This window comes from Leptodactylus fuscus, chromosome 1 (genome assembly GCF_031893055.1).
Source record: "Leptodactylus fuscus isolate aLepFus1 chromosome 1, aLepFus1.hap2, whole genome shotgun sequence".
NCBI classification, from domain to species: domain Eukaryota; kingdom Metazoa; phylum Chordata; class Amphibia; order Anura; family Leptodactylidae; genus Leptodactylus; species Leptodactylus fuscus.
This window is the reverse complement of record NC_134265.1, coordinates 313067391-313081177: the sequence shown is the minus strand read 5'-3', so window position 1 is coordinate 313081177 and position 13787 is coordinate 313067391. Positions and strand designations below refer to the sequence as shown.

At 40.3% G+C, this 13787-nt stretch overlaps 1 protein-coding gene across 7 annotated transcripts in view; it reads right to left on the bottom strand.

Annotated features, from left to right (window-relative positions):
- The window catches only part of LNX1 (ligand of numb-protein X 1), a 303671-nt gene that overhangs the window by 156227 nt on the left and 133657 nt on the right, over positions 1-13787 (bottom strand). For all 7 annotated transcript variants that reach the window (XR_012711843.1, XM_075259615.1, XM_075259653.1 and 4 more), the window contains one exon: positions 10765-10999. Coding sequence is in view for 6 of the 7 variants with exons in the window: in XM_075259615.1 (XP_075115716.1) it covers positions 10765-10999 (235 nt within the window). In the remaining variant the exon portion in view is untranslated. The remainder of the gene's footprint in view (positions 1-10764; positions 11000-13787) is intronic.

The window sequence follows — 13787 nt, the reverse complement described above, 5'->3', positions numbered from 1 at the left end:
TGTATATTTTGAAATAATTGAATATCTCTGTAGCAGTGGCGAAAAATTTTCATGAGGAAGAAGCGATACATTCAGGCAAGCCTGACCTATTTAAAGTTGTTGCTGCTTTAATAGGCTTCACCCAGGTGACGGACCCCCTTTAAGAATGTCTAGGCTAGGCTTGCTGTATTAGGAAATCTACCCATTATCATGTACTGATTATATAGTTTATATCTGCAGGCAAGGGGGGGCGTACATACCATTGGTGCAGCCTGTACATCCGCACAGAGGCCCAGGAGGTCAGGGGGGCCCTATCACTTTAACATACGGTTTCTACTGTTTATCAGACTGGGGGGTAAGATGAACTTCATTGCTAACAATTACCGGTATATAATTACTTTAGGGGGAAGCTGAAATATTGGAACATAAGGGGCTCATAACTGTTCTTGCACAGGGGGGCTTAGCTATGTGTCCACCCCTGTTGTAGGCTATGTTCTTGAAGGGCAGGATATGTACAAACTACACCTGGTTACAACTACATAAGCAAACATGACATTTTTTTTGATGAAAAACAGCATGCTGCAATAGCAGTCAATGGGTTAAGGTTATATTTGCTTGAATATATTTTAGCAGGATACACTAAACAATTGCAGCTGTGCAGTCCAGTGATCCACCATATTGGAGGTGGCAGTAGTTGGGGATTTTTATGACTACAAAACCCTTAAAGAGAAAGTATTATGTTAATGTAGGTCAGTAGAATAATAAAAAAAATACAGATGGTGCTGTCAAATCTGAGATATGTCAGGCCAGAAAAGAATAAAAAAAACCACGAAAAACAACGACATACTAAAAAACAGGAAATAACCAAAGCATAAAAGTAGATGGGTCAGAGCAAAGGGTAATATGTTCTATCTATGAGAAGTCTCTGTTAGATAGGGACATGAAGATTAACTACTTTATTCCATATGTGTATCCAAAATATAATGGGTAGCTCTGACTTGTTAATGGAAAAAAATAAAAATGAATTAAATAAATCTATAGATGAACCTTGTATTGTATAGAGAAACCAGCCATATTTTTTGGAATGAACTCGGACACCTTCCCCTCCCTAGACTACCCTTTGTGTATCTGCCGGTATTGGCTCAGATAGGGTCCATCAATTCTTTTTCATATGATGGTCAGAAAGGACAGTGTAAGTTCAAGGTTCTGCACGTCTGAATATATGAGTAAAAATCTGTCTACGTATTGACTGGTTTAGGCTAAGGCCCCACATTGCATAAACTCAGCTTTTTTTGTTGCAGATTTTGTTCCGTTTTTTTTGTCAAAGCCAGGAGTGAATTGAGCAGAAGGGAGAAGTATAAGAACATCCTATATATTTCCTATTCCTTTTGTAGCAATTCTTGGCTTTGTCTGAAAAAAACACTGAAAAATCTGAAACAAAAAAGTTGCATTTCTGCAACATGGGGCCTCGGCCTTAAAGGGTTTTTTTTCCAGAGAAAAAATACCCTATGTTTCAGCATTGGTACTCTATGCTATTAACTTAGTAGTGACCATGCAAGGTATTGCAACTTCATCCCATTCCCATTGGGATACCAAGGGTCGGACCCCCATGATCTTCTATCGAGGGCTTAATCTTAATGGTATTCCATCAAGATTCTGATCCCTAAAAGCGACTTTAAAAACAATAGCTTGTACTACATTAGGGATTTAAATGCCATATAATATATCTTCTGCTAAGATTTCACTAGCTACTGGAGGAATGGAGAAAGTTAATTTTTTTCAGGAACAGAAAAGTCTAATAAGTTGTGTTCGGGCAAGAACAATAAATCTTATATGAAGATTTCTAATTATGTGATGAAAAACTAAATACTGTGGAGAAATGGAGGGACAAATGGATGTAATGGAGCAGAGTTCTGTAAAGTACTGGAGAGAATGAAAGCTAATAACTAGAGAGATTAATGGTCAAAATTAAAAGGGGATGTCAAGATTCAGGAAATTACCATCATTTACCATACAGTTATAAAAATGTTAGCAGACAATCTATATGGATCCCATGGGCACTTCAGTGGTTAGCATTGTTGGCTGCAGCGGGTGTTGGGTTCAAATCCAATCATAGGCAACATTTACATGGTGTTTGTGTGAAGGTTATAATCATGTAATGTATGAAAAAAACGTTGTTATCCTTAAAAGCTGAATGCTAGATATAGTTGCTTATGCTTGAAACTGGTGTAATGTTATATGATAAGATAGCGCCTGTATCCAAGATGGGTGCAAGAAAAACAAATACTTGGCCTGCTACCAAAAGACATCTCCCCAAGGTTATCACGCAGGACCAGGAGTAGCTGGCTATATATGGCACTGCTTAATCTTTTTCTGTTTGATTGAGATGTACCATACCAATCAGGAAAGAATATGAAAACTTACATTGTTGTTATATCACTTCCTTTCTCTGATACTATTTAACCCCGTGCTTTAATAAAAGGTGCGTCAGCACACATTCTTTAGCTGAGAGAAGAACGAATGCCAATACATAGAGTGGTGTGACTTTTTTACCGCCTGGCACTCAGCCTAATTAATTTGAACGACGACAGTTACCCAGGGTTATTGGTCATTTAGTCATAAACATGACTCTGACCTTATCATTTGCATGTATTCCTTATGTTAGTGTGGGTCTTCTCTGGGTACTCCAGTTTCCTCACTCATGCTGAAAATATACTCATAGGAATCTATTTGACTCCCATAAAGAGCCACAATGGATATGCCATGTACTATGTTCCATACTGATCCATTCATCCCCACCCACATTTCCCATTGACTGATAATGGGTACGCCATGTTTCTGTAAGGTATTTGTACTTCTTCATAACAAGACAATGATCTGGCATAGATTTATGAGGCTTTTCATACAATGTAAATGGATTTAGTGTCAAATCTTTAGAATTCCTAAATAACCTTTCATAGAAAAATATAGTACATAATAATAATAATAATAATAATAATAATAATAAAATAAAATAATAATAATAATAATAGTAGTAACAGTAGCAATAATACTTGTATTCTACTTCTGCTACTACTACTAATGGGGGGGGGGGGCTGTACAAAAAGAAGCAAAACAATCCTTGTCTCTGACTTTTATAGGAAATGCCTCTCTCAAATGCAACAAAGCCAGCTGAGCCCAAAGCACTCAAGTTTCACTAACTTCAATGGCAGTTAATTAGTTAATCCCCATTGGAAGCTATGGGGGCTTACAAGAACAAATCCTGCATTCAGTGAATCAGGTCAGTACACTGAGGGGAATAGTGAGACGGGATTCCCTAATTGGCTTGATGGGTAAATAGAAGTGTGTACATTTGTTTCGGAGCCGCTACTAGTGTTACCTATTACTAGTGCCCTTGCATTACAAGTACTGAGAAGTGTCTGCTGTGTGCTCAACATCTTATATAAGCTCCTCCAAAAAGGCACACACACTAAAATGTTGTTTGTTTTTTTTGGCAAGAGTTTGTGTTACCAGGATTAGGAAAATACCTGCACACCCCAAATCCTTGTGATGAACAGTAGAAGTAGGGGACACCAATGCTTTTCACATACTTTTATCAGACTTACCAGATGTTCCAAATTTGTCTAAAGTTTAAAATTTTCTGTAGCAATCCTGGGAAATTTTGCATGCCCCCCAAAGGTACCGATTGCCTGGATTACATATGCTAGCTTCACACTAGCGTTCAGCGTCTTGGGTCTGCTTAAAAAGTGATTATACGCCATAGACTATAATGGGGTCCGCTGGGTTCTGCCCGGTTTCCGATGATTTTATACTGAAACAATAGTAGGACTTTTCTCTTCACTGATTTTAGGCAGAATCTGGGATATAGTACCCAAACGCCAGTGTGAACTTAGTGTTATTTGGCAAATATATTTTATGACTGTAATATTTAGAACGGCTATGGAGCTGGTATTGTAGTGGCAAGTATTTGCAGAATAGGCCAGAATGGTGTCCATATTGATTTTGTTAAACAGAGAATGGAGCAGGAAGCAGACAGCACCAATCTCTGTGTAGTGGAGGAACCAAGTCACTGCAGCTTAGCTCCCATTCAATTGAATAGGAAGTGATCTGCAGTACCCTGATCTGACCACTACACAGAGAACAGAGCTGTGTAGGTCATCAGTATTTTAAGTCTGAAGTCAACAGCCTTGTGAAATATCAACCACTCAATATGAAAGAATCACTATATACGTCACATTATAAATGTTGGCAAGCCAAATTTGTACTTCTGGGGATATGCAGAAACACACCCAAAAATCGAGAAACGGTGAGAATCCTTTGGTAGCCACACTGCAGTGCCAGATTATCATAAGTAGTGGACCCTAGGCACCTATTACCTCTTAGGCTGCCATCTTCTCACTGATATCCCTGCTTCTTTGCTTTACTGTTGGAAACCATTAGTGAAGGCTAACCCTACATGTATGATGGTATAGAGGGTAGCACTTCTGTCTCCAAGATCAGGGACCCTGAATTTGATATCAATCTAAAGGCTATTTTATAGTATAATAATATTTTATTCATATGGCACCAACATATTCCGTAGTACTTTACAAATCAGAGGGTACACAAACAGACAATATTTGACTTAACAATGTGACCAAGAATTAAAATATCAAATAATAGGAGTGAGGGTCCTGCTTACAAGAGCTTACAATCTATGAGGGAATAGGGAGACACAAGATGGCTTGTTTGGTACAATGGTCCAGTCATCTTTTAATGTATAAGGTCATATAATGGAAGAGTACAGAGTAACCTCTAAATTTAGGTGTCAGGATCTGAGGAATGGAGTAGGAAAGATAACTTAGCATAAGAAATGTTAGTGCAGTGTGTGGAGATGTAGATCAATGTGAAAATCCCGTAATATCACATTGCAATACCAATAATAATAAGATTTTTTCCTGAGATGAACTTTTCCAAAGCTCTTTGACAAATAAACATTTGCTAGTATGTAAGAAGTCCGCATGGACAGTCACAAGTAATACAAGCTAAAGTGACATGACAGAGCTGTGTAACCCTGGTAATAATGTGTGTAGAAAAGTGAGGCAGGGTCATTTCCTTCCACAAACATGTAAGGAGGGCTGATGTAGGTCGGTGGTGAGGATCTCCTGCTCCCCACTGCTATGAACATGAGAAGAGTGAAAGCTGTAACAATATTTGTCTCCAGCATCATTTCTGCCATTCTCATTCAATCATCTCTAAAGTGTCAATAAACACGTTCTTGGATGACGGGTCGTGGAGTTGTTTCTTGTGTTGTTCTGCCAGTGACACTGCCTGCAAACAAATCTAGCCAGGGCTAAGATCCCAACTAGAGAATATGGCTGATCCCGATCCTACTTCTCCAGATATCTGAGTTATATCCACAGTCTAGAGACACTAGATTCTCTCCTGTCTGTTATTTTGGAATTTCACTTTTCCCAGTCCATGTTCTAGATATTACTTATAGTTGAACTCCAATCATGGAAACATCTCAATTTAAAGAGATACTCCAATATACTTTCTGTATCAACACCTTATGGTAGTCTATGGCGTACAATCCTGTCCTGGTCATAGGCTTATTAAGAAAACAATGTTACCTACTGAATGATAGCAAGCAGAGACCTTGCAACTAATACACGACACCTAATAACTAAACATTTTTGCAAATATAAATATAATTTTTGCAAAGTATTCAAGATTTTTTCTTTCCATGTTAGCGGTGAGAATCTTTTGTCTTGATAGGCTGCCAATAGATGTGATCATAAATGCAGTGGAAATCTTTACAAGCCTTTACAAAATGGTTAATTATTTATATTTTCAAAAATGTTTAACTTTTAATTGTCTAGAAATTTACATATGGTTATATTCATGGAAAACTTTATTAAATTTGTTCCATTGCGTTTTTGCTTCATCTTAGTGCAAATTTTGCAACAGCTTTTTGAGACAAAGACTATATTCAAAGCTGAATCGAATCTTTACTTAGGCTCAAAATCCTCTGGACAAATCTACAATAAAAACAGTTTAATAAAAACTCATAGGGTAAGGTCACACTGGGTTTTTTGGACCGGATTTTGACACGGAGGCCGCCTCAGAATCCGGTCCAGTCGCGGCATTCCACTCCGGATTAGGCCTAAATGAATGGGCCTAGTCATGAGGTCGCTTCTTTTTTCCAAGAGCGGCACAAAACCACTAGTGGAAAAAAGAAGTGAATGGCTCCCATTGAAGTCAATGGGAGGCTTTTTTTAGAGCTGGATTCTGACATGGATTCCATGTCAAAAAACCCTGTGTGAACTTACCCAATGGCGTTTCCTATACCAATCTTAATCCATTTTCTAATCTTCTTGCTGGCACAAGATGCACTAGAATAATTTTTCTGTTGTGAGGTATAGTATAGTATAGTATAGTATATGTGGGGCTGAGGCCCCACCTTGTTCTGTCTACTACCTTAGACCTTATTCACACATCTGTATCCATGGTCAAGGCTTTTCACAGACAGCACCTCACCCTACTCGCTTGTACTGTACATGGTTTGCTGCCCGTGATCAATGCACTTTTCAAGTCTGTGAAAAGCAGATCCAATTTTTTTAATTTTAATTTTCTATAAATTAGAAATATTGCTTCCATTGTAGCTCCACAAAAAACACTGACATCTGAGGTCGGTATGGCGTCCGTGAAAAATGTGGATACCATAAGTATGTGAAATGCGGACGTGTGAATTAAGGTTTAGAAAGTGCTAAGCGGTGTGGAAACACATCATAATGGAACATCTTGGGTGCAAATATGGGCTGTGTGTCCATGCTATGTCACTTATACGCCAGAGATGTGGCATAGGTTAGGTTCACACTAGCGCTTACTATACATACCGTCCCCGAACCCGCTGAAAAAATGTGGAGAGAAAAGTCCTGCAAGCTGGGCTCTTTCTGCATTTTTCCCCATTTTTTGGACAGAAACTGGGCAAAACCCAGAGGACTCCATTATAGTTTATGGGGTCCACGGGTTTCTGTGGGTAACTGCTTATAAAGTGGGTTAGAATTCTGTTTTCCTGGTCCCCAATCGGACCCAAAGAACAGAAAGCCAAACGTTAGTGTAAACCTAGCGATAGAAAGAGTAATAGATTCCAACCAAAGTATGTCTTAATGGTCAGTGGGTTGTTTAGCTTTGGATATGAGTGGAGTAGAATAGTATATGTAAAAAATCTACAATGTCGCTCGATATTTTATAGGTTTTTCCACTTTTGACATGTTGTAAGACTATTATAGAACTGTATAAACAAATAAATACATTTTTACACTACATAAATAAAATAGGCGTCACATTCGGATCCTTTGATGCACAACCCACAATGGGCAGATTTGTAATTGAGACGTTGAAGATTTTGTACTTTTAAAACAAAAACATTTAGAAAAAAGGCTTCAAGCTGCTTCACTCCCAACCTAGTCAATCCACGTATTCAGCGCTTAGTTTTACAATACACTGGAGTGGGATCTGATTTACAAACACACAGCTGCTTCCTGAGCAAAAAAATATATATACAGAGAGAAAAGGAAAAGCAAAGGTTCTAAGAACACAGCAAGTTCCTTACTGGAATTCTCCTGAACATCTGGGCTCTGTTAGGCAATTAGTACGAACCCTTTCTGTGCCGGATGGATTGGCCTTCGTGGATAGAATGGAGCGTAATGGAGTATTTGATGGCGCTTAATGAATTCTCAGAGCGTAGCGTAAAGTGTTTGAAAACAAAATCTGTATCTAGATCAACATAACCTACAATGACATCACCGGCATGTGATGACATCACTCATGCCGATGAGCAAATAACAGATAGCCACGTGCCATATAAAATCAAGAAACACTACAGGGAGAATTTATTAGGTCTGAATCAACTCCTCTGCTGATGTAAGATGTGCCAGGATTATTAAGAAGCTCCCGCGCATCTCCAAGGTCCTGTGTCCCAGAACTGAAATCTATGCCAGCCAGGGATATTTTACTCAGCTGTGGAGAGTAAGACAGAGACTATATTCACATGTGAGCATTTCACATACTGTACGGATTCCGTATACAAAACACCCGCTTTTTTTCCACAGACTGTTGGATCACAAAAAAAAAAAAAAAAAAAAAGCATCATGAATGCATCAAATCAGTGAAAGTTTATGGCCAGGACCCCACGGGTAGGAAACACCGCGGGAACAATCGCAGCGTTTTACAATAATTGCAAAGTGGATGGGATTCATGCCAATCCAACGCCCACTTTGCGGTAAAAAACGCAGCGCTGAGACGCTGCTATTTCCAAAACCATTGCGGTTTTGGAAATCTCAGCATATCAATTATATCTACGAAAACGCCAGCGGCTTCCCCATAGTTATAATGGTAACATAGAGGTTAGCGGAGGAAAACTCTGTGAACTTCCTGTTTAAAGAGCTGCGGATCGGCCCGTGGGGCCTTAGCCTATGGGTCCAATCCAGACCCAGAGACATTGAAGTGTTGTTAAACGTTTCTAAAAAATGACCTGTTGTTTACTGATGTGAAAAACAGATCAGCCACATACAGTATATCATCTGTGTATAAGTAGGGTGGGGTGCTGCCGGGAAGTGTGACTACAGTGTGAATGGCGCAAAACAGCTGTGGACCAAAGTATTTGTCTCAGTTTCTTGGCATTCTATGTCCCTATGTATTAGCATAGTAAAATCTGTAGTAGGTTTCCCAGAGGAATAACAGAGGAACAATAAGCAGGGTTCTAAGTAAGGCTAAGGCCCCACATTGCAGAAATGCAGCATTTTTGGATGCTATGGAGAAACAGCAAAAACTATGTTGTATTTTACAGTACCAGCAAAGTGACTGAGAATTTGGTTAATCTCCTCCACACATGGCAATGAAAAATCGCTACAGAAAAATACTTTTGAAAAACTCAGTATGGCTAAGACCCCACGGGACGTCCCGCAGCAAAAAAGCGCTGTGGGAAAAACCGCGGACTTTCTGATCCAATTATACCTATGGGGAAACTGCCATCATTTCCATAGTTATAATTGACATGCTGTGGTTTACAAAACCGCGTCGGTTTTGGAAATCACGGCATGCCCGCGTCGTTTTTACCACAAAGTGGACATGGAATCCCATCTACTTTGCCCTTACTGTAAAACGCTGCGATTTTTGCCGCAGTGTTTCCGCTGAGGGGAAATTGCTGTATATCCTTCCAGCAGAGCCCCAGCCTTTGTCAATTTTAGCCGTGGAAACACGAGCGTTTTCCATATAGATTTAAAAAGGGAAGAAAAGACACAGAGAAATACGCAGCAAAAACAAAATGAAAAACACTGTGGAAAAAATGCAATGCAGTTTGCTGCGTAGGCCTTGTCTTAAAGGTGCTTCAGAACTGTTATTTAATGGAGGATATTAGTAGCTGCAAAATAGAAATGACAGGAGAGACAACTGTAAGGCTCTGTTCTCATGGAGTAACACGCCGCTCATTTAGACACGTATACACGTGTCAGCGCGGCGCTTCAAAACAGATCCCATTGATTTCAATCGGTGCCGGCTTACGCGCGTAATACATTGAAATCAATGGGTTATAAAGCCTCCCATTGATTTCAATGAGTAGTGCGCGTAAGCCGGCACCCATTGAAATCAATGGAATCTGTTTTGAAGTGCCGCGCTCTGACACATGTATACATGTCTAAATGAGCGGCACGTTATTTCGTGAGAATGGAGCCTAAGGCCTCCTGCACACAACCATAGTTCTTACACACAATTGTCATTCCACAAGTACAGTCCCATTCATTGCTATGGGCCCTGACACCCGAATGAGTTCTATCTGAACTCAGCCTAAGACTGACGCACAGTAGAGAAGCTACTTTTTTTTAATGCAGATTTTGCTGCAGTTTTTTGAGCCACAGCCAAGAGCAGATTCAGAAAAACTGGGAAATATAAAGGGAGTTCTTTTATCCACTCCCTTCCTGCTAAATCCAGTCCTTGCTTTGGCCCCCCAAAATACAGAAAATCTGCAACAAAAAATGCAGTGTATAACCTTAGGCCGCTGCGATTTGCCTGTGGCAGAGACACCAGAGGAAAAATTGCGGCGTTTCACAGTACTTGCAATGTGGATGGGAATCATGCAAATTTCATGCCCACTTTGCGGAAAAAATAGCAGCGCGGACATGCTGCGATTAACAAAACCGTTGCGGTTTTGAAAATCGCAGCATGTCAATTATATCTACAGAAACACTTTCTGTTCAAAGCGCTGTGGGAAGAACCGCGATGCATTCATACCACAGTTGTTCCCGCAGCTCTTTAGCGCGGCGTTTCCAGCATGTGGGGCCTTAGCCTTAGACTAAAAATAGTTATCACCAGGAGCCTGTCACAGATAGATTTTTTTGATGTTCTAATAATCTTTCAGCATGCATGTGTAGTCCATGTACTTGACATATATCTAACCACAATAATAACGCTCTATTGGCAGCTTATACACATTTGTTGCTGCGGGCGTATTGTGATCAATTGACAAATGTGCAGTCACAGAGGAATGGCAACGGAATATGAGCAAGGCCTCACAAATGGGAACATATTTTTATCAGCCGGTGCTTCCTGTGCAAAGTCTTAGCTACAACCCTACACACATCCAATTAGAAAAAGAAAACACTCTGTTATGCAAAGTTCTGAAGCCAAATCTGGCATCAATTAGGACACATCACCATAGTGAATAATAAGCCCGGGGGAGGGAACAGCCCAAGAAACATAAATCTTTCCACCCACTCTTGTAGGAGATGAAATGTCAAAACCTACCGAGGCAGCTTCAGCCACATGACCCAGACTGGTGACCATTCTCTGTTTTCAAAGCCATTTTGGACTGGCTCCATGAGTGGGGAGTCGCTGCTGATATCTTCCTCTGGTTCATACTCTTTTGTTTCCAGGGCCCTTAGAACCACACATGAGGAGGATGAGTTTTTTAGTAGTGACACGGCTTCACTACGGCTGACTCCTGTTAGGTCTACACCATTGACGTTTAGTAAAATGTCACCTGTGAATGAAGGAAACAAAGAAAGTCTTAGCATAAGAAGTTCTTAGAGTTTAAAGGGGTTGTACAGAAAACTCAGGGCTGGCTGCGGTGAGTGTAAAAAAAAAATCATACTGTCTTATCTTTGGTGCTCCTTTGTGTGGTCCATTCCCTTTCCCCTAATGTTAGAAGTAGAGAGGCTCTCGTGACTGTTAAGTGGCCTCAGCAGTTTCTGGTAAGGAATTGGTGAAGGATGTCACCAGTTCCTTTTCAGAAAGCATATTTTTAAATATAGCAAGTGCCAATATGGTCGCTGAAGCAGAAACAATAGGCTGATACTTCCTGTTTTCTGTTGTCCATTTTTCAGCTTTGCTGTGTAGACTGGGGCAGAATGAGCTGGATTTTATAACAGCTCTACAATTCTGCTAGAAGCCTCTAGGAACACTGTAGACATATATATATAAATGCCTCTGTATACATCTCTTCTATCTTTCTATAGTATGGTCTCAGAAGTAGGGGGCTGCATTCTCATTACATTCTGAATACTATGAGAATCTATTCATATTTATTGTAATGACTATATTGTCATTTACGCCCATGACCTCCCATTCATTCCAGCAGCTATAAAGATACACACAAACACAAAACCATGCTGCACTGTATGTACAGACAATACTGGTAAAATAAATAGCTACATCATTGTAAATGGGTGGAGTGGGTGGATTTGGAACATTGGCCTCCACCTAGGCCAACAATAGACTGGTCCCGGTATAATTTTAATGGAAAGCTGACCTAACATGCTCAAGTAAGCAACTGCCAGGGAAATCGGTGTTCTCTGACCATTACTGATATTAAAGGGGTTGTCCGGGGAATAATAAAGCTTACCAGTACATTCCCTGCACTAGATAAGCTTTATTCCTAATATGTACCCCAGGACTTTCCTTCCTCTGTCTCCCCTCCAGCCACTTCAACTCTTACTGATGTCACTGATTTCCCTCTACTTGGACCGCCGGTCCATTGAGTCGAGTGAAATGAGTCATGTGACCGTGACAGTGGACCAGGATGTATATTAGTAATAAAGCTTAACCTGTGCTTGGGTTTCTGTTCTTCGGGTCCATTTCAGAACACAAAAAATGGAAACCCAATCCACATACAAATCACTTATCCACATAGACCTGCAGACCACATAGACTATAATAGGGTCTATCGGGTTTCCATTCGGTTTCCATCTGAAAAATGCGGAGAGAAAAGTCATGCCTACGTATTTTTCAAGTGGACTCGGTGACGGAATCCCTGAACGGAATCCAAGTGCTGGTGTGAACCGAGCCTTACCTCCTAATAACCGCTTTCAATTTCAACGTGGGAATGGCAGTAAACTATCTATGAATCCCATTGCCAGGTTCAATTCGTTCAGTTCATTGCCCAACACTTGGGTTCCCAGTATGAAACATCTCAGAAAAGTCTATGGTCAGAAACCTCTCCTTTAATTCTGAGACGTGGTCTGATTTCTTGTTCTACACATGTAACCTATTATATATGTATTGTGTTTAGACTAGTAGGTGTCAGGACGCGTGACATTGCCTTGTGACAGCAGGAAGGCGACTATGTGCAGCACGTCAACATTCCACTAGCACCACAAACACCCCCCCATGGGAGAGCAGCACACGAAGGAGAAAGCTGCATCAAAGTAGTGACTGCTAAGCATCCCTGACCCTTCCAGTAACAAAAAAATCCTGTCACTTGTGCGATGATACATCTTGTTTGACAGAGTTTACAGGAAAGTGGGAGACTGCACTCAGTACTGGGCCTGTCGTGGGAAATCTGGAATGTGCACACAACGCAGATAAGTGAGTGACTCAGGACCCCATCACACATACTTCACCCTGCAATGTACTGATCATTGATGGAAGCCAGCAGCCACTAAGCCAGAAGAAGCTGACAATGATTCTAATTGGAGCAGAAATGGCCAAAGCAGAGTCTGTAAATGAGGACAAGTCAGGAGACACAATCTTTTCATCACTTTTATTTCCCTGTGTTCCTATAGATCTCAGCTATACAAGTTCTATCTCCAGAACTGAATAGAAACAGACACTTTAAAGAGCATATGTCATCTCTTCTGACAAGACCGTTTTCCCAAAAAATTGTATTACCCATAAAATCGCAAATCTGATGAGCTATTCTAGAGATAGTTCATTAATATCAGATCTGTGGCGATCTAACACCTGGTAGCCCCACAGTGACTGGAGCAGGAAGCAGACAGCGCTGTTCTCTGTGTAGTGGCAGAACTGAGTCACTGCAGCTTGGTGCACATACAGATAAATTGGAGCTGATCTGCAGTACCAGGTCTAGCCACTACAAGGAGAACAGAGCTATCTGCTTCCTGCTTCATTCTCTCAGAACAGCTCATCTGATATTGATGACTCTATTATTAGATCAACAGTTTTAATCTGGAAAAAATCCTTTAAGACTTTGGACAAACATTGATAAAAAAATGCAATAAATACAATCCTAAAAACACTTGTTTTTCACTGCTGTTTTAGCATTTTCGCCTACCCTCATATAAATCTATAGAGAAAACGCACATGTTTTGGAAAATGCTGCATTTCCACAGGGTTTATTTTACAATGTGAGCAGGAGATTAAATGAAATCTCAATCACTTTGCTGGGACCGGAAAATTCTGTGTTTTTGCACAACAACAAAATACACTGGATTTCACAATGTGCGACCTCAGACCTAAGATAGTTTTACTGTAGTTCATTTACAATATTGAAATAACTTGAGCCCAGACACTTTCCTTGTGCCATATCTTTG